Source organism: Danio aesculapii, chromosome 19 (assembly GCF_903798145.1).
Source record: "Danio aesculapii chromosome 19, fDanAes4.1, whole genome shotgun sequence".
Taxonomy (NCBI): Eukaryota; Metazoa; Chordata; class Actinopteri; order Cypriniformes; family Danionidae; genus Danio; species Danio aesculapii.
This window is the reverse complement of record NC_079453.1, coordinates 26,049,130-26,071,527: the sequence shown is the minus strand read 5'-3', so window position 1 is coordinate 26,071,527 and position 22,398 is coordinate 26,049,130. Positions and strand designations below refer to the sequence as shown.

Below are 22,398 nucleotides of genomic sequence, written 5' to 3'. Positions count from 1 at the left end.
TCAGTCTGCGGCTGCTCATTAACCTTTGATGAGTTCACTACACCGGTGGTCAGAAAGACGCGCACTGCAATTGTCATAATTCACAAATAATCAGTGTTTTCAATCACAAGAGACTTATTTTAGGTTTCAAATGCTGATATACAAACTAGTAGTAGCAGAACAACCCTATACAGTTCATGAAATACACCACGGTTGTCTGTGAAAAGAGCAATAATCATATTAAGCGTAATCTGACAACATGCTTCGTACAGTATACACATTGTGTGCATAATTAGACATTTTGTGCTGTCCGTAATTGTACTTTTGTGCATGCGGGTCAGTTTAGGACCACTGCAAATCTGATACTGGCCACATTTATAACAACAGTGTGAACAGCTATGCAAAAAATTAAGATCTGAGAAAAAAAAAATCAGATTTGAGCACTAATCCTTGCAGTGTAAACGTAGCCTTCATGAAGATGTTGTCTCAACACAAATCAAGGGTATGGAACTGATACCCTCGTACTCAAACATTTTTTACAGTGTGTAGGTTTCGTAAAACTGTCCTTATTTTAAATGAATGTCACTTGGTTTGACTGTTGCTACAGTGTATAATGCATGTTTAGCTGCTTGCCGCTTAACCTTTTCATTCATCTTTTTATCATAATCCATGTCAATCATTTTTCATCCTTATTTAAGGATTTCAGTTCATTTGTGCACAGTTTCCAGGCCAGCTTAGCTTGTTGTGTTTGTCGTTTTAAAATCTCACACATTGGTGTAGACAGGGGCCATTGTGGTACAGTATATTATGTCTTCAAGAGCATATGTTGTCTGTCGAATTAAGCATGGATTTAATCTAGGCTTTTTAATACTCTTTGCTGCGGAAAGATGAAATGGGGGTCTCTCAGAATAGCTCAGGTAATCTCTTATGTAGACGTGTTGAAAAATGTAATCTTTCTAATGGAGACTGTCTGTATTTGATAAAACTGTTAAGAGCAATGGAGCACCTGCTAAATCTGTGAGCAGCTCTCCTCTCCTCTCCTCTCCTATCCTGTTAAAGAAACTGTGACATTTGGTGCTGTTATTTTAGGATGACCCAGTGCATCCATGAAGGTTTCTGTGTCTGCAAGGCTGCACGTGTGTGCGTGTACACGTGTGTTTGTGTGGACAAAGTGGGTCTGCATCCAGGGCAGCTTCTGCTTTTTTAGGTCACAGTAAAAGACTGGCTGGCTTCCCTCTGATCCTGTGGGGACACCTGTACCTCATCTGACCGCTCACCCTGTCCAGCCTGTCTTCATATGCTGGCTGTTCAGTAAAAAAAAAAAAAACAGAATAAAAGAATAAGTTTAGTTGGTGCCTTGCTGTGTCTGCCTGATACAAACCTCAAAATTATTGTTGTGGTAAGTGTAATCACCGCAACAATAATTTAGTTTGATTTAGTCTTTTCCCCATTTTTTTTTTTACCAAGTTATTGTTGATGTACATCAGAACAGACAGATGGATAGTGAATATACAAATAAATGGATGGATAGATGGATTTACAATTGATATACTGTATGATGGATGGATGGATGGATGAATGAATGGTTAGATAGATGGATGATAGATAGGTGGATATATGATGGATGGATAAATGGATTGGTCTATAATAGATGGATATATGATTTATATATGAGAGATAGATGGATGATAAGTGGATGGATGATAAGTGGATAGATGGAAGGACAATGATGGGATGGGTGGGATGGACAAATAAGACAAACAATTAACAGATGACAGACAGACAGATAGATAGATAGATAGATAGATAGATAGATAGATAGATAGATAGATAGATAGATAGATAGATAGATAGATAGATAGATAGATAGATAGATAGATAGATAGATAGATAGATAGATAGATAGATAGATAGATAGATAGATAGATAGATAGATAGATAGGTTGGTGGGAAATGATGGATGGATGGATGGATGGATGGGTGGATGGAAGATGATAAATAGATAGATGGATGGAAAATGATGATAAATGATGGATGGATGGACGGACGGACAAATAGACACACAATTAAACAATGAGCAGATAGACAACTGATTGATGGATATATATATAGAAGGATATATAGATGGATGGAGGGGTAGATGAAAACATGTGCAAATGAATGGGCAGACAAAGAACAAATAGATATAGGAGGGACGGTTGAACACAAGCATGTATGGATGGATAATCGGACAGAAATGGATGGATGGATGGATGGATGCATGGATGTGCAGATGAGTGGACGTTAATGAACAAATAGATACAGTACAGAGGGTTGTACAGACAGACATTTATGGATGGATACTTGGACAGACGGATGGATGGATGGATGGATGGATGGATGGATGGATGGATGGATGGACAGACAGACGCTAGGTCAGATGGTTGAATTGATGGATGGACGTAGATAGATGGATACAGTAAAAAGAAGAATGGATAAACTATCAAGCAAACATGATTATTAGCATACATAAATTATGTAGAGATAGATAAACGCTTGGAATGATGGACAGACCAAAAGGATGGATGAATGGATTAACAGATGAAGTAATGAATAAATAGTAGATGGACAAATACTTGGATGGATGGATGGATGGATTGATGGATAGATGGATAAATGAATGGACTAAAAACAAAGAAACAGATGGTTGGCATGAGAAGGCTGTGTTGTGGAAGTTCATTAGGCAGAAAAATGCAATGGTGTTGCTCTCAAATGAAGTGGAAAACACAGAGTTCTTGGAACTGACGTAATCGCTGTACCATGGCTCAGTCTTGAAGTGAGCTTTCGGTTTCTAAGAATTAAGGTCAGCGAGGAAAAGTTTTATTGATTCATTCTTGCCTTTTCACACTGCAAACCATGTAGTATTTACCTAATGATACTTTCTATTATTGCTCTCTGGGTGTCTGTTTTTATTAACCCAGCTAATGAATTCAAGTCATATATTTTCAAATGACCTACTTTAGCAATTCCTGTAAATGAATTGAGATGAATTGTTTAAACAGGAGCCTTACTATGTGCGCTGTATAAAGCCAAATGAGGTGAAGTCTCCCCTGCTGTTTGATGATGGACGCTGTCAGCACCAAGTGGCATATCTGGGACTGCTGGAGAATGTCCGCGTGCGTCGAGCTGGATTTGCCTACCGACAGCCTTATGCACGCTTTCTGCAGAGGTGAGCTATGTTGCATTTGCATTATTGTTCATACAAAAGACATTAGAGGTTAGTGCTTCATGCAATACAATATTCAGATGCCCCCAACATGTAGGTTGCACCTGATGCTCCAGATACAATGACTAAGTTTTTATATTTTATAGTGTTAATCTTTTGCTATTATTAAATTTAATGTTTGTTATAGTTAACTAAAACGTTTTTTTTATCATTATTTTTTTTTTTACTATAAATAGAAATAAACAAATGAAATAAAAAAAGTAGTTTGTTGTTAGGACAACATTTATTTCAAATTGTAGTTTTGGAGCAGGGGTACCCAAACTTTTCATATGAAGGGCCAAAAACCAAACTTAATTGAGACTGGTGGGCCCAAGGTAAATATAGGTGGGGTAACTTACTATGGCTAATTCCCTAATTTATTTAATAATGTTTTAAAATGACTAGAAATCATTGGTTTATATTAACTAATACAGTATTTTTTACATTGTATAATGAACTTATTACAGTAAAAACAAAACAATCTAATTTATAACAGAATTACACCACTTTTGCCTTGATTTGCTTGGCAATGTCTTCTGCATAGTTCTCTATTCGTCAAGTGACAGTTGTTACATTTTGAAAAATCTTAGTTATTTACAAAATTTAATTGAAAATTTTAATTTCAGTCTGGATTTTTTGTAGGTCAGCAATAAAACAAACAAAAAAGGTTGCGTCAAATTAGAAATTACAATCTCTGTATTAAGGCATTTACCCCAACCCTCACCATCATACTCACTCTCCTCTAGGATGGTGGGCCAAATCAAAGGTTACAATGGGCCAACTTTGTCCCGTGGGCCCTATATTGGCATCTCTGTTTTAGAATATGTTTTAAAAGGGCTAAAACAGTAATAAAATTAATAAATACTATATACAGTAGACATATTAGAAGAAAATGTATTTTAAAAAGGCAAACGCACACAGCAACAAAAAAAAAATTGAGGAAAATTTGAAAGTTGATTCACAATATCAATAAAAACCCAAATAACACAGCTTTCTAGAGCTTGTCAAAAAGAAAGCAGAAATAAATATGAGTAAATAGTGTAGAATTATGTTAAATATATTTGCTATCATTTAATTGCTAACGCTTTCACACCGAAAGCAGCGAGAGCATTAAAGTTACCGGAAGTCACTTGTTTTCAATGGGAGCCGGTGGCGATAAGCAGCAAGGAGTGTTGTAGCAAGTCTTTGCCAGTGTGGGCGTCGAGGGGAAAAGGGATTACAGAAAAGTCTGCGCTGTTATAATTCACTTACCTTTTAATACGTTTTGATGCAATTATAACCAGCTATTTAAAAACACGGCAGAATGTTTTGAATGAAAAGCTGTGAAGTAGCCGTGGATGGATGAATTTTGGTGTGGCGCCCCACCATGGAAGACCGAATGTAGTGAAAACCATGCTAGTAGATCCCAGCCACCTTTTTGATGACCACTGGTTAAGATGCATTGTTTATTCTGACATAGTTAATTTTGATTTAGTACTGGTCAAGTTGGTGAACTGGTCGAGTTTTATACAAACTAAATAAAAACACACATTTATTAAACTGCTAGTGCTATAAACATTCACTAAACAGTGTCAACTGTGTGAAATGCATCACATTCTCTAAGCATCTGCAATCCAGCTTCAAGCTAAATGCACTAAATACAATAAATGGTAAATCAGTAATTCTTTCACAGTGCAATATGACGTCTTCATTCTCAGGTACAAGATGACCTGTGAGTACACATGGCCTAATCACCTGATGAGCACTGATCAGGAGGCTGTGGAGGCCATAGTGAACCAGCACGGCTTTGAGGATGATGTTGCGTACGGCCTCAACAAAATTTTCGTCAGAACCCCTCGCACACTCTTCACCCTGGAGCAAGAGAGGGCCGCGCTTATCCCCATATTAGTGCTGTTCTTACAGAAGGTGACAGACACTCTTTTCACGTCTCTTTATCTGTCTGTCAGTTTCCTGGGGCACTTCAGGTCTCTGTCTGTCAGTGTTGTTTTCTTGTTGTCACCAAGACTGTACCACTTCTGCCTTCTGTCTTTCTTCTGTTTCATTTCATTGTTTTCTTGCTCTCTGTGTAGCTGTCTAACAGAATCATTCTTGACTTGCTTACTTTTTTATTGCGTGTTTAGAGGTGACAACAATGTGGAGTGGGATCACAACACCTAGACAGCGGATCTCTATGTACTTTTACTTCAGTCACTCTATATAATATCAGGCAAACAGAGTTTTGGTCTTGCAGAGCATAAATCTATATTTACATTCTCATCTACATGTTTTAATACCATTTTTTAGGGGATACACAGAATAAAAAGAGAAATCTGTATGTAACGTTGTAGCTTTAGGACGCTGGACGACAGAGTTGACGATCCAAATGCAGATTTTATTAAGAGAATGATCTAGCAAGCAAGGATCAAATCAAGAACAAACAGGTGTATGCAGAGTAATCCAAAGCATGGTCGGTAAACAGGCGAATGGTCGGTGCAGGCAGCAAACTACGTAAACACAGAAACAAAGCAAAGGTCAAACACGGCAAGTCACACGTGTCGTAATGTTCACAAAACAGTATAACAAGACTCAGCAATGATGTGTGTGTGAGCTGTTTATAGTCCATCTGATTAGTTCTGAGCTGCTTCAGCTGTGTGTTTGAAATCAAGGGGAATCTGGACCAGGTGTGAAGTGAAGTGCATGATGGCATTTGTAGTTTATTAAAGTGTCAGATTTGTAGTACTTCAGCCATCTGCACTGGCTGGATTGCTGGTGACCGTGACAATTGTATATAAGAACAGCTTAAAGGTGCAGTCTGTAGGATTGACAGCTAGTGGTTGAACTATGTATTGCGGCCCAAATTTGAAATGTTGGATAGTGTTTTTTTACTCAGATCCTCCTCCTTTGGGGGACATGCAGGTTGCCAGATTGACAACACAAAAACAGGAGCCTGCAAATCGAACCTGACACTATAAGCTGCTCAGCTAATGTTTACATTTATAATATTTTTATTGACAAATTAAATAGTCCCATCGTGCATTTTTATCATTCTGAATATGCCTCTTATTTCGAAGGCTGATACTGTCCTCCTGTAGTCATTGTGTAAACTGGCGGTGGGCGGAGTTACACAGACCAAAACAAAGACAGAAATTCTGACACGCAATTGACTTTTTCAAAGGAAAATAGCTTACTGTAGCACTGTTTATCAGATTATCAAATATATTCCCTTGGCATGTTTCTTAAATATCTGCAAGGACATTATAATATTTTGTGGTTTAGAAAGGTCAAAAACTTTTTTAACACCTTTAAAGCAATATTTATCTTTTTATGATACAGAATCTGCTGTGATAAGATATAAAAATAGTAATGTTCTGCTCATTATTTCTAGGTTTTCCCACTCATTCATCTAGTGTGTAGGCTGTATGTGACTCTGATAACTGTTATTGTGATAAGGATTATGATTGTTGAAGTATTCTTGTTGCATTTTAATTATTTATCTGCAATGAGATTTGCCCCGATTTTACTGCTGACCCACTTAATGCTGCCTGACTTGAACTGGAGAAAAACTCGACAGGGACACTCAGTAGTGCACAGCAGATGAGACCACCCAGCAGCTGACATATATCTGCGCACATGACCCTGACTCACTCACTCACTCACTCACTCACTCACTCACTCACTCACTCATTCATTAACTCTTATTAACTCTTCTCAATCACATGAACTTCCATTCATTAGTTCATTCATTCACTCATTCACTCACCCTCTGATTTTCTCACTACCTTAGTTGCACACTTGCTTACTTTCTTATTTGTACACTCACTTGCTCACCCAGCAGCTGACATATGTGTACTGTACATGACCCTCTCTCTCTCACTTACTCTCTTGATCTTTTACTTTCTCCCTCATTCACATTCTCAATCACTTGATTTCATTCATTCATTCATTCATTCATTCATTCATTCATTCCTTTACACACACTCTGAATTACTCTGTTACTCACTTACGTAATATTTCATTCATACACTCACTGCTTAGTCCCTCTCTCATTCACATGCCTACTCATTCTCTGACTCACTCACTCACTCACTCACTCACTTATTTGATCTCTTACTTTCTCCCTCATTCACATTCTTAATCACTTGGTCTTTCATTCATTAATTCATTCATTCATTAATTAATTCATTCATTCATTCACTTGCTCACACTTTGTCTTCCTCACTCCCTTACTTACATGTTTAATCTATCATTTGCACTTCCTTGCTTAGTTCTTGCTTATTTTTTTACATTTCCACTCATTCCCTCATTAACTTACTCACTCGCTCACTCATTCATTCATTCATTCACACACACACTCAGACTTACTCACTCTGTTACTCACTTATAGTCTTTCATTTCTACACTCACTGCTTAGTCCCTCTCTCATTTACATTCCCACGTATTCCCTCAATCACTCACTCACTGACTCACTCACTTATTTGATCTCTTACTTTCTTCCTCTTTCACATTCTCAATCACTTGATCTTTCATTCATTCATTCATTCATTCACTTACTCACACTTTGACTTCCTCACTCCCTTAGTTACTCACGTTTAGTCTAACATTTGCACACTTACTCCCTTGCTTAGTCCCTTATTCCTTCACATTTCCACTCATTCCCTCATTAACTCATTGATTCATTCACACACACACACACACACACACACACACACACACACACGCACACGCACACGCACACGCACACGCACACACACGCACACACACGCACACACACGCACACACACGCACCCTGACTTCCTCACTCTGTTACTCAGTCTTACATTCGTACACTTACTGCTTAGTCCCTCTCTCGTTTACATACTCACTCCCTCACTCCCTCACTCACTCACTCACTCACTCACTCACTCACTCACTCACTCACTCACTTGATCTCTTACTTTCTCCCTCTTTCACATTCTCAATCACTTGATCACTCATTCATTCATTCATTCACTTACACTCTGACTTCCTCACTCCCTCAGTTACTCGAATGTTTATTTTTTCATTTGTACACTTACTAACTTGCTTAGTCCCTGACTCATTTACATTCCGTTCATTTTCCTTCCTTCCTTCCTTCTTTCCTTCCTTCCTTCCTTCCTTCCTTCATTCATTCATTCATTCATTCATTCATTCATTCATTCATTCATGACTGCATTCAAGTCCATATTTTTGCCCTTCCCTCGCTAATTTCCCTCAAATTTTTTGGCTTCTTAATGTATGTCATGATAACATTATGAGTGCCCTCTACTGGCGGAGCATCTGATAATGGTTTAAATGGAATGCCCTAAGCCACTGAGGACTTGGAAACTACTGTACTATACACAGAAAATGCAAGCCACTGTTGTAACATCAAAACCATGCACACTTATCAAAATTCAGTTTAATTCACCTCTATTTGTATAGCGCTTATACAATGTAGATTATGTCAAAGCAGCTTCACATAAAAGGTCATAGTAAAATGAAGGGGTTGAGGGTCTATCCGTGTAAACTTCAAAATGGCAGCAGTAATTCCCTTGTGGGGAGGTGCTTAAGGAAGTTCATGAGTGCGTGTCTAAAAGGAGAGTGGAATTCATCCTGAATAACTTGCTCCAGCTGTGTTTCCCACCCTGTTGTCATTTTCAAGTGCAGTCTACTTCAGCAAATAGAAGTGGGAAATATACATGGACAGACCGTTGACCCTTATAATTTGTAGCTCAATTGAACAATTGTTACAACACATTTGTAAAATCTTTGATATTTCAAGAAGGATTATGTAATTTCTTCAACTTGTATGTCTGGTTTTCTGCAGGTTTGGCGAGGTGCATTAGCACGTATGCGATGTCGAAAAATAAGAGCAATTTATACTATAATGGGATATTATAAATGCTATAAAGTGAAGGCTCACTTCTGGGAAGTGGAGAGACGTTTTGCTAGCGTTCGAAACATGGCAGACTATGGGAAGAGTGTGGAGTGGCCAACACCACCTGCAGCCCTGGCACAGTTCCACAGAATTACACAACACCTGTACCGCCGGTATTAGCATCTCTTCATCTTCACAATGGGTTTTCTTTCTTTTCTTCTTTTATATTTTAGCCTTTCTCTCATACTTCCACTGCTTCTTTCTCAGGTGGTGGGCAAGGCAGCTGATCAAAAACATTCCCCCATCCGACATGGCTGAGGTGAGGGCAAAAGTAGCTGCTTTTTCAGCTCTGAGCGGGGAGAGAGTGGACTGGGGCTACAGCCGTTCCTGGGAGAGAGACTACTTAGCCAATGTGAGTTTTTCATTTGGATGCTCATTTAGAATTTTTACTTTGCTTAGTGTGCAGATTTTTACATAAATTTTACACTCCTCCAAGATAAAATAACCCTCAACCAATTTAATTGAAAGGATTAACAAGGCATCTTTCACACTGTAAAAATAGCATAATAAGAAGTCACAACAACGTATGTGTTTACATTACAACTTCTTGTAGAAAGTGAATCAGGTTTCAACTTCTTTTATGTTAAACTGTTATTTTGTTCTTGATCTTTTTCAAAGGTTCAAGACACGCTGGAGTACTTTTTTTTCACGATTTGTGTGTGTTGAGCATCAGTTAAGACAACGTTAGCACCTGACTGCTTTAATTGTGGGGAAAACTGGATAATTTTGAGCTTTTGTCAGCTAATTTCATCTTCCGGGTTTAAATAATATTTGGGGCAGGATCAAAATTGGTGATGTACCACGAATCTGCTAGTGGAGTGATGACTCGTGGGTTTCTCATTATTATTCATAGTTTTCTTATCCTATTAAAAGTCCCTGCTTCTTAATTATTCATGACTGCATGTGCTTTCCTAAGGCAAGGCAGACCTGCCAGGTTGTGAGACCTAATGACTGGGGGAGACTGTGTCTGCATACAGCTTAGGTTGTATGTAGTTGTTTTCATGATACATAGGGTTTGTTGCCTGTTTTTCCCTGCGATGATGTCTGGGTCGATACAGCAAAGCTGTTGGTTTACAGTAAGCATTTTTGTTGAGAATTGGAGAATGGCAGACTTTGTCTTTTATCAGTTGAGTTCGTTACCATTCAGACACATCACCTATATCTGTGCTTCTGTGTTCGCACATGTTTAAAATCCTCCAGATTACCGGCAGAGCTAATGGTTGGAATAGATAGGGCAAGAGACCTGCTGCACTGCTATCCACTGTGTCTGCATTCAGACCTGGGGATTGAAGAGGAGAGAAGTCTTCATGAAATTACAAATAATATATGTAGCAGGGCAATAAATTACTAACTGTTTATTTCTTTGCATTTTAACTTTGTAAACAATAAAATCATGGGTCTCATTTGGTGAGCCAACTGACAGTTGTTCGCTCCCCTCTTTTTCCCCTGCTCTGCCGGCCACGCCCACTCCTCCCTCTACTTTTGGCGCTCCACGCCCATCATGAAGCATTTTTTTTAAAATTCTGAAGTAGACTTGATCCCGAAGGCGGGGGTTTTATGGCCCTTTAAGGCAGCTTAATTGATGCAAGTAAAAATCACTTGTAAAATAAATTGATTCAACTTAAAAATTTTGTGAGCAACATATTTTTTGCAGTGCAGTTTTTGAAAATGATTTTGACAAACGAAGAATGATTATTTTGCACGTGTTTATTTTAAAGTGCAGATTTCCTCATGCTGTGTGTATGCATGTGTGTTTTATGCACTGACACTAGCTACAAAGTGTCATTTCAGAGCTTTCAATTTCAGAGGTTTCAACTATGGTTGAAACCAAGCATTTCATTCTAAGGGTACTTTCTGTGGCTGTAAATAAGCTTATAAAACCTATTTATGGAGTTTGAACTTCCTTAAGCCATAATACCTATTATGTAGATATCATAGAAAAATTTTAAATATTAAATCAATGCACTCTATGGCACCTTTAAATAATAGAACAAATTTATCATAATGTTTATTTTTGTTGTGTATGGAATTCCACTAACAGCCCCTTAAAGGAAAAAGGATTAGGCCTATCCACTTGTTAAGTCGTGACGTATCGAATACTGTTTCCAGGTCCAAGCCGATACTCATTTGAATTGAGAAAATATTTATTTATGGCCACTTTTTTAATTCATATCACACATTAAAGTTAATTTTATATAAAATCATAATGTACACATCAGTCTCTGCACTTGCTGCATCACAAATACCAAAATTGTAACAATTTATAAAAAATTAATCACTTTCTGGCCATCGGATATTGGGCATGCATATATATTGCCATCGTGAAGTATTACAGCACTTTGTAAACATTTATTATTACCATTTGATGATTCTCCCCATACAGTTTGATAAAGCGCTTAAACTCGAAAGCCACTTCGCGTGACGTCACACTTATAGCGGATTATCATTAGGCCTATTTTTATGGTTCAGTTATCATTTTGTCCTAACCAAACTGTTTTTGTTGTTTATCAACAAATGGCAGGTCAGCAGATCTAATTTGCTGCTTGTTAGCTGAAAAATCAAACATTAGCCTGCTTTAACCCTCAAAGCTCCGCCTCTGTGTTTGTCTCTAACCTTTTAAATTACTGCCCATAACACAGATTGGTCTGTATGGCTGGGGATATTTCAGATGTGCTGTTGCACATGGCCACCAAATTTAGCTGTTGTTTTTTGAGTGAGAGACTTTTGCGGCACAGGAGGTAACAGCATTCATGAGACCATCCTCATGCCCTGATTCCACTGAAAAGGTCACCTTAGATCAGATGATAGTCCTGGCATATTTATGTTGGCATGATCTTTCCAGAGAATCTGGTTTACCAAAGGGCTATTGTCAGTTAACGGAATAGTTCACCCAAAATGAAAAAATCAAGGTCTTTTGCTCAAATAAGATTAATAGGAAATGTCATTTCCATGTCCTGAACTCTTAAATACATATTTCTACTATAATTAGAAATTTTAAATATGTTATCCTTTTATATAATACCCTTTTAAAATATTGCTTGCTGTTTGTTGCATTATTGTGCAGAAAAATGAACATTTCTTGGCTTGTTCTTTGCATTTTAAAAACTTTCAAAACGGCATATTATGCTCACTTCAGTGTCCTTGAGAATGTTCTTTACATAGTATTTCAATGGAAGAGTATTCTTTTATTCATACAAATTCTCTTGAATTTCATAACTCATTGTGATTTCTGTATTACACAACACATTTTTAAAGCAGAATGTACGCTGAATCCTTATTCCAGTCTTCAGTTTCTATGAACGATATGCTTTCAGAGACCTTTGAAGTTTTCAGATGGTCTAAATGAGTCAAGAGCTTATTCATGAAGCACAGTTGAGAATCTGTTGTTGCAGATAAAGTGTCAAATCTGTTTGACGCATTGCCGAAGTGGGCTGGTGACGATGATGCCAGTGTTTTTAAATCCGTCATGGATTGATCTCAAATTGTCATAAAGGAAACCATGGAAGCAGGAGCGTGCATGCTGTTTGTGTTGCTGCTGTGACTAAGCTTCTCAGAATCATCAATCCAGCGATGTGTTTCTTCACTGCAGGCTAAAGACTCTCCTCTGACGAGCTCCAACTTTGTGCGCATCACTAAAGAGCTGAAGAACAAAGACCAGTATGGACAGGTCCTCTTCTCATCTGCTGTCAGGATGGTAGGCTTTTTAAAAATTCCCTACAACTGTTTACACAGAAAAGTGCATACAGTAGAAGCATTAAATGGATAGTTTACCCAAAAATGACATTTTTCCTTACTATTTAATCACATTCAAGTGGTTCTAAAGATTTTTGAATTTTTTACTTAACAAGATATTTTGAAGAATAATCGGAAAAAGCAGCCACCTGAAGAAAGAAAGTCAAACAGGTCTGGAACAAGTGGAGGATGAGTAAATGATGATTTTCACAATAGGCCTAATTTAAATGAGCAGAGTGAAAGAGGTACATTATATAAACAAGTGCAATAAAATAATTTTGATGTGAAAGAATAAAGGTTAAATTACTAAACAGAGTAAAAAAGTCATATACAATTTTTAATAGTTATTAACAAGCGCCTGATCAGCTAGCTCAGCTAACGTACCAAGCATTGCGTTAAAAACCTTGAGGTTGTAGATTCTAATCCAGCCTAGGCCAGCTTTCGTTGGTTTGGGGTGGCACGGTAGCTCAGTGGTTCGAATGACGGCTGGGCTAGTTGGCATTTCCATGGGGAGTTTGCATGTTCTTCCTGTGTTCACGTAGGTTTCTTCCGGGTGCTCCGGTTTCCCCCACAGTCCAAAGACATGCGGTATAAGTGAATTTAATGAACTTGGCCCTAGTGTACAGTATGTGTGGATGAGAGTGTATGGGTGTTTCCCAGTACTGGGTTGCAGCTGTAAGGGCATCCGCTGTGTAAAACATATGCTGGATAAATCGATAGTTCATTCCGCTGTCGCAACCCTTGATGTATAAAGAGACTAAGCCGAAGGAAAATTAACAAGCAAAATTAACTATTAAAATAACCATAGTGTAATAGGTGTAAACAGGGGATATTATAAAATAAAACAATAGTATTGAATAAGCAAACTATATTACACAAACAAGTGCAATAAGATTATTTTGGTCTGATAGAATAAAGTTGAATAACTGAACAGAGTAAAAAAGCGATATTAGGAATGTCAATGACATTGTTAACAAACAATATTAACAATTAAAATGATGTGATTGGTGTAAACAAGGAATATTATGAAATTAAACATTAGTATGTATTTTTATTACTGTATTCATCCATTCATTGATTTTTCTTTGGCTTAGACCCTTTATTCATCAGGGGTCGCCACAGCGGAATGAACCGCCAACTTTTTTCAGCATATGTTTTACACAGCGGATTTCCCCTTCCAGCTGCAACCCATCACTGGGAAACACCAATACACCCTCACATGCACACACATACACTACGGCCAATTTAGTTTATTCAATTCATCTATACCACATGTCTTTGGACTGTGGGGGAAACCGGAGCACCCGGAGGAAACCCACACAAACACAGGGAGAACATGCAATCTCCACACAGAATTGTCAACTGGGACTCGAACCAGTGATCTTCTTTTTGTAAGCCGACAGTTCTAACCACTGAGCCACCATGTCGCCCTACAAACTGTATTAAGAAATAAAATAAAACAATATTAGTATGAAATAACAAGTAAGGAGAAGAAATAATAGAAAGTATAATAACAGAATAAAGTAAACAAACAACATTCCTAATTAAATTATAATGACAGCAGCACAAATGCAGTAAACAAGCAACCTAAATTGGAAAATTAAAGGAAATGAAAAATGTAATAAAATTTAAAAGAAATTAAATAAAAATAGCACAAATATGCAGCATTTTAAAATGAAATAAAGTAACAAAAGAACAAATGGAGTAAATAAGCAATACTGTTAAATAAATTTATATCTCCAGTAAACAAGCGACATTATAAAAACTAATAAAATGACAATACTGCCAATAAATTTATTCATTCATTCATTTTCCTTCGGCTTAGTCTCTATTTCAGAGGTCACCACATATTATAAAAATCAATTAAATAACAGTAGTGAAAGTGAAGTGAATAGGTAATATAGGCAAATATAATAAAATAGCAGTCCAACTAAACATACCAAATTCAAAATTAAAATATTAAAACAAGCAATATTAGGAATTTAAATAGTGTAAGAGTGGTATGAATAGAAAACAGTGTCAGATTTGCAAATAAATAGTGCAAAATCAGTTAAATAACACTGTTTAAAAAATATGTGAGTGACAGGAGATAAAAAAAGCTAAATATATTTAGATTAAATGTAAGAAACCAAGAAAATAAAAGACAGCAAACTTATTTAATATTTGAAAAACATATTAAAGTAAATACAGTAGTAGTTTTAGCCCCCCTTTGAATTTTTTTCTTTTGTAAATATTTTTTAAATATTTCCCAAATGATGGTTAACGGAGCAAGGAAATTTTCACAGTATTTCCGATAATATTTTTTCTTCTCAATAAAGTCTTATTTGTTTTATTTTGGCTAAAATAAAGGCAGTTTTAAATTTTTTAAAGCCATTTTAAGGTCAAAATTATTAGTCCCCTTAAGCTGTATTTGTTTTGGATGGTCTACAGAACAAACCACTGTTATACAATGATTTGTCTAATTACCCTAACTTGCCTAATTAACCTAGTTAAGCCTTTAATTGCTCTTTAAGCTGAATACTAGTAAAAAATATCTAGTAAAATATTATGCACTGTCATCATGGCAAAAATAAAAGAAATCAGTTATTAGAAATGAGTTATTAAAACTTATGTTTAGAAATGTGTTGAAAAACGTCTTCTCTCTGTTAAACAGAAATTGGGGAAAAAATAAACAGGGAGACTAATCATTCAGGGGGGCTAATAATTCTGACTTCAACTGTAAGTAGCATACAGTTTTTAAACACGTTTTTACTTAAGATAAACCTGACACATATAATATAGACTATTTTTCAGTTCACCAAGCCTCAAGTCACAGAGTCTAGTTCACTTCCTCATATTCTCACATATAAATTGCTCATTTGACCACAGCCAATGTGGAGATCACAAGCACAGCCCAATGCTGGATGTTTGACTGCCTTGAGCAAAACACTGTAAAATACACACACCATCATAGCACTGCAGCTAAAGATGCAGCTACCATTGGTCCAGTTTATCTTCCCTTCCCAGCGAGACTCAACCGCACCACCAACCCAATTTCACAGCCTATTTTTATAGTCTGGAACATTCTGTACAATAGAGCTGTACATAAACCCACCAAACAGTGCTGCTGATGCAAAGGTTGCATATGAATTTCAAAAAGTCCTGAATTACTTATTATTGTAGTCAAGTTCAGACAGAGGCAGTTGGTTTACCTGGTTTTCTCTCTCTCTTTTTCTCTCCTGATTTGTCTTTTGTTCAGCTCAACTGGTTCAACAACACAAAGGACAGAGCTCTACTCATTACCGACAAGCATATTTACAGACTGGAGCCCAAAAAACACTTTAAAGTGCAGAAACGACTAGCGCTTGATTCGGTAAGTGTTTCATATACACGGATGCTCTCTTCACTGGTATTTGCAAATAATTGATGTGTAACAAACACATGCACACACAAATACGTATTTATGGTCTACTCTCCATGGGCGTAATATATTTTAGATTGTAAAAACTGCTTGTTATATGGTCTTACCCTACCTTTACCCCTAAAACCAAATTTGTGGCAAAATTTTTAATGTCAAAAGACCCCATTAGTCTGATTTGAAGGGTTTTGTATTTACAAGGCATGTTTTTGTTTCTTCATAAATAAATGTGAACAAATATAAATCAAAAAAACACACACAGACCCATTCTACTGCATATTAAAGCCTAAGGATTTAGATTGAGATGTCATCAGAGTTCATGTACATAGATATATACTCTAGATGTCACGTAGGCTATTGTATGTTGTAAGGAATGCGTGAATAGAGATGCCATCTTGGTACAAGGTAGCACTCCTTTGAAATGAACGTGGGACAGGTGCAGTGGCGGACTGGCCATCTGGAGCCATAGATATATACATATATATAATCTGTTTATACAGTTTTACAGTTTATTACAGTTTTCCCGTTGGTTTAAATTACGAAAATCATAATCTTACATCTCTTTTCTACATTGATGGATGTTAATCGATCGCACATTGCCGACAAAGAGCATGTGCTTGTGTGCGCATGCAAATGTATTATCCTCAGTGTTGGGCAGTCGCGTCGCTAAAAGTAGTGATGCTACTAGCTTAACTACATTTCTCAGCATGCCGGTAACGTCGCTACTTTCTAAATCAAATAGCTTTTCAGTAACGAAGCTATTATTTTAAGTAAGTAGCGCAGTAGCGTCCACATAAGCTACATTTACCGATCGCGATCATTAAGTGAAGCTGGTGTCTGATATGATAGCAAGAATGGCGAATTCTTCTTCTTTGTGATTTACAGTGGTCTTAAACAAACTTTTTAGTGAGTTACTGCCACCTCTTGCTTCGATCGTTGATGTGATGTCGCCAATCAATCGTTGTGCTGACACGAGAAACTTGCTTGATCAAGCAAGTTTCTCGTGCCAGCACAACGATTATATATATATATACATACATACATACATACATACATACATACATACATATATATATGAAGAGTTCAGATGCAAAAGCCGCTAAACACCATTTCCGCCAAAAATGAAAAAATTACATTGAGTGAATGCTTTAGGCATGTAGTACATGTTCAACATATAGTTTTGTTCGAAATCATCTAAATCACAGCATCAGTGCATTTAGAAATAGCAGTTTGTTTGCAAAAGCCGTTAAATATGGTTATATATATATGTATATATATATATATATATATACATATATATATATATATATATATATATATATATATATATATATATATCTCCATAAGCGTTCAGATGCAAAATCCTCTAAATCCATCAGACCTCTTTTCTTGTAAATGAGCTTTTTCTATCAGGCTTCTCTGATTAGGTTCAGAAGTTTCATTTTACTTGTAATGATATGAGGTTATTAGCTAGTAAATAAAATACCTTTTTTTCATAAATGTCACTTTAGACAATTCTCTGTTTTTTAACAAGATAAATTTACTTTTGCGTCAACCAGCTAAATCCACCTCTGCTTTTTATGCAAAACTTTCTAAATCCACCTATTGAGACAAGACAGTGTAATTAGTTGAAAAATAACTAAAGATGCAATTAGAGATTATTTTACCAAACATAAAACACATTACACCAACCACCTAAAATTAAAAATACATTTGTCAAGTAAGTGGTGGTTCATTCCACTGTGGTAGCCCTTGATAAACCAGGGACTAAGCAGAAGGAAAATTAATGAATGAAATCTGTCAAGTGCATTAATCAATAACATTAAAATTGACATTAATTAAATTTTAACAATCTATTGTCATTTCTGATATTTGGGATTTGGATTTAACGCAAGTAGAGCAATGTAAACAAGCTTGTTAGATTCAAATAATGTAGTGTAAAAACATTGTGAAACATCAATATCTGTGCATTGTCCATTACTAAAAAAAATCATATAATTTATTGAAGTAATATAAATAAAGTATTGTGTTATACATTATATTATCTTTTAAAACATAGCTTGCATTAGCAAAAAAACAAAAACAAAGTAGGCCTAATGTGCAAAAAAGAGGATGTCTCTCAGAAGCTGTCATTTATTCATCCTCACTATACTCAAGATCTTGGTCTCTTTTTGGTCTCTTGTTTATCCTCATAGCACCCATGCAGAATAAAAGAACAGCATCTTAACTTCGTCTTTTGTGAAATGGAGTTGCTGTTTAATGTATAGTAAATCAGACTCATTAAAAGTAGCGCCGCTGTGCAAACAAACGGTATGAATGCATGCTACACTTCCGACTGTACATTGTGTTTTCTGTTTCTTATAATGCACAGAGTTTTGAGGTAAGGGACGTTTTCATTTGCCATTCACTGACAGTCGGACAGACTCATGCAGCTCATCAAACTCCGTCTTCAAAAAATCAAAAATTGAAATCAGAAGCAGAATAAAACACTCTCCTCATAAAAGCCGGCGTATCAGCGCACTGCTACATTGAAAACATATGATTCGATTTGTGCCTTCTTATTGGTTATCGGGATATATCAGCTTTTGCTGTTAAAGGCAAGTGGCTTTTATCGGCTTTTGCAAACAAACTGCTATTTCTAAATGCACTAATGCTGTGATTTAGATGATTTCGAACAAAACCATTTGTTGAACATGTACTACGTGCCTAAAGCATTCACTCAATGTAATTATCTCATTTTTGGCGGAAATATATATATACACAGTGCATCCGGAAAGTGTTCATAGCGCTTCACTTTTTTCAATTTTTTTTTAAATGTACAGCCTTATTCCAAACGGGATTAAATGTATTTATTTCATCAAAATTCTACACACAATACCCCATAATGACAATGTGAAAAAAAGATTTTTTGAAATTGTTGCTAATTTATTAACAATAAAAAACATGAAAAATCACATGTACATAAGTATTCACAGCCTCTGCCATGAAGCTCTAAATTGAGACATCCTGTTTCCGCTGATCATTCTTGAGATGTTTCAGCAGTTTAACTGGAGTTCACTTGTGGTAAATTCAGTTGATAGGACATGATTTGAAAAGGCATACACCTGTCTATATAAGGTCCCAGGGTTGATAGTGCATGTCAAAGCACAAACCAAGCATGAAGACAAAGGAATTGTCTGTAGACCTTCTAGACAAGATTGTCTCAAGGCACAAGCTGAGTGATTGGGGAAAAAGGGTCTTAGTCAGGGAGGTGATCAATAACCCGATGGTCACCCTGTCTAAGCTCCAGCGTTCTTTTGTGTAGAGAGGAGAACCTTACAGAAGGACGACCATCTATGCAGCAATCCACCAATCAGGCCTGTATGTTAGAGTGGCCAGACGGAAGCCACTCCGCGACTGCAATTTGCCAAAAGGCATCTGAAGGATTCTCAGACCATTAGAAACAAAATTCTGATTTGATGAGACTCAAATTGAACTCTTTGGAATGAATGCCAGGCATTACATTTGGAGAAAACCAGGCACTGCTGATCACCAGGCTAATACCATCCCTACAGTGAAGCATGGTGGTGGCGGAGATGTTTTTCAGCAGCAGGAACTGGAAGACCAGTCATGATAGAGGGAAAGATGAATGCAGCAATGTACAGAGACATCTTGCTGAATGAATGAAAACATGCTTCAGAGTGCACTTGACCTCAGACTAGGGTGACGGTTTATCTTCCAGCAGGACAATGACCCAAAGCACACTGTCAAAATATCAGTGGACTGGCTTCACAACAACTTGGTGAATGTCCTTGAGTGGCTTAGCCAGAGCCCAGCAATTGTATCTGGATGCAGCCTTTATGATGCTAGCTGAGATTGCATCTCTCAGCAATGCAATATCAGACACAATGCACTCAATGGAGCTAGTGACATCACTGTGATGGGTTGGGTTTGGTGAGCCCATTAAAAAGCATTGCATGCAGCTCAGATTGCACTGCACCAAGTCTGCAGCCATACCCCTCTCGAGCCCAGAGCTAAATCCTGTTGAATATCTCTGGAGAGATCTGAAAATGACCTTTTGGCAAAGGTCGAAGTGCCTCATAAATTGAGTTATTGTCTCCAAAAAGAAAACAGATTCAGAATTGCAGATAGTTGTCAGTATTTTCAGCTTTACTTCCTGTATACGTCGGTTTTTAAATCAAATTTGTCATTTAAAAATGCCATTCTGTAATCTTCATTTTCTGCCTGCGAACATTGTTTACTTTGACCCTCAAAGACTGTAGATGTTTGGTTTGTGTTGTTGACATGTCAGTATGACACATGCTGCATCCCAATTCGCATACTTTTACTACACCCTAAAAGTATGAACTTTTTTTTTAAAGGAAAAGTACACACTTTTGAATGTGTAACAGAAGAGTATGCAAGCTTTTGGGACATACTACTTCCTCATTAACAGATCGTTGTGTTGCTTAGTTACGAGCCCTGTCAATCATCCACACATCATTCACATGTCTTTCATATTTAATTTCCCACCCTATTGGAGAAGCAGCAGCAGCAGGTTAATCTCCCATTCAAGAGTCTTTCATGCAGATAAATCTCCTCAGGTGTTTGGATAATTCTGCATTCAGACGGTAATGTCCAAACACGTCTTTATATAAGTTCAGTATTGTTGTTGCTGATGAAATATAACACAGAAAACGTGATTAAAACATGTTCCAGTGGGCTAGATATTAATTAACAGTCATACAAACATCTTTACCGAAGCCTCTGTACTTAACAGTTGGTCTCGCGTATCCATCATGTTTGTAGTTTGTTTACACTTTTCACCCGCGTTTGTAGTTCTAAATCGAATTCACATCCTACGCACAATGTATTGTGGGCAATATCAGCGGTTAGAGTATGGACGCTTCTACACTTCGAGGTTTTACCGGATATAGTAAACCATACGGGAACCTTTGGCATACTCTTTTCAACATACTACGATTTCGGTAAAACTAATTCTACTTTCAAATACTATTTAGGATGGATAGTATGCAAATTGGGACGCAGCAACAGTTTTCTGTGCTATAAAAGCAAATATACTTTGCATTCTCTTCCGAAGGACTTGGATTTTGCTTGAATTGGTAGTTCAGTAAAACTGATACCACTATTTGTATAACTTAAAAGTGCAAAAAGGAAGCCTTCAAAGCTGAAATCCAGATATGGTAATATTGGTTAAATTTCCACCATGTGCTTTAAGTAATAACAACAAAGACAGCAGCAGCATCTGACCAATCAGAGCACTGTAAGCTCATAGAAAGGCATGGTTTAATAAGGCCGGATCCTCAAACCATTTTAGACAGGGAGATAAAAGAGCTGCTAAAATGTATATGGCAACACATTAGTTTAGGTAGCAGTTCTCACTATTAACTAGTGGTTTATTACAGGGTCAGGCAGAAACTACAGTTCTTTTTTGCTATTTCTGCTTTCTAAATAATCTGCAGATTTATGATTAAGAGATAATAGAAGCTGATAACCAAACACACAAAAAAATGACTTTTATTTAATATTATTATCAAAAAAAATCCAATGAAAACACCTCCTTTAATATCAGGAATTCTACCTTAAAATAAAGGTGACCAGAAAATTAAACACGTTTTTGATGTTGGATGGATTCAACCAGCTGAACAAAAATTGTTTTTGAAGACAATCACCTATAGAATCGTATTCAACTTTGAAATGTCAAATTGATAATCCATAATAAGTGAGAAGTCTGTCATTTCAGCCCTGTCCTAGTTAAACTGAGAACGCACACTAAAATGAAACCTGAAAACAGAAACAACTTGGTGTCAGTCACTGTCTTTGTTTGTTTTTGTTTTATGCAACTGTGCAAATGTGGGTCAAAGCGTTAGCGTGCTGCAGTCACGCTGGATTTTTAGCATGTCTTTAGTGCATAGAATTTTGCTTACAACAGCCAACTGAGCTCTTTTATTAGATGACAGCTCTAATACTTCATAAGACCAGCCACGACAGATGATTTAACAGGGTCATTCGCAAACTTGTGGCTGCGTCTGAGTGAATTCAGTGACCAGAACAGTCTGTGTGTGAGGTGTCTGACCTACATTCAGTCTACAGTCTACATTCTCATATCCCATACAGTGAGGGAGGGATTTG

General features: G+C 36.9%; 1 protein-coding gene across 1 annotated transcript in view; it reads left to right on the top strand.

Annotated features, from left to right (window-relative positions):
* The window catches only part of myo1g (myosin IG), a 91,864-nt gene that overhangs the window by 31,580 nt on the left and 37,886 nt on the right, over positions 1 to 22,398 (top strand). The window contains exons 15-20 of the mRNA XM_056480396.1: positions 3,021 to 3,187; positions 4,921 to 5,128; positions 9,027 to 9,250; positions 9,345 to 9,489; positions 12,727 to 12,831; positions 16,108 to 16,221. Coding sequence (XP_056336371.1) covers positions 3,021 to 3,187; positions 4,921 to 5,128; positions 9,027 to 9,250; positions 9,345 to 9,489; positions 12,727 to 12,831; positions 16,108 to 16,221 — 963 coding nt within the window. The remainder of the gene's footprint in view (positions 1 to 3,020; positions 3,188 to 4,920; positions 5,129 to 9,026; positions 9,251 to 9,344; positions 9,490 to 12,726; positions 12,832 to 16,107; positions 16,222 to 22,398) is intronic.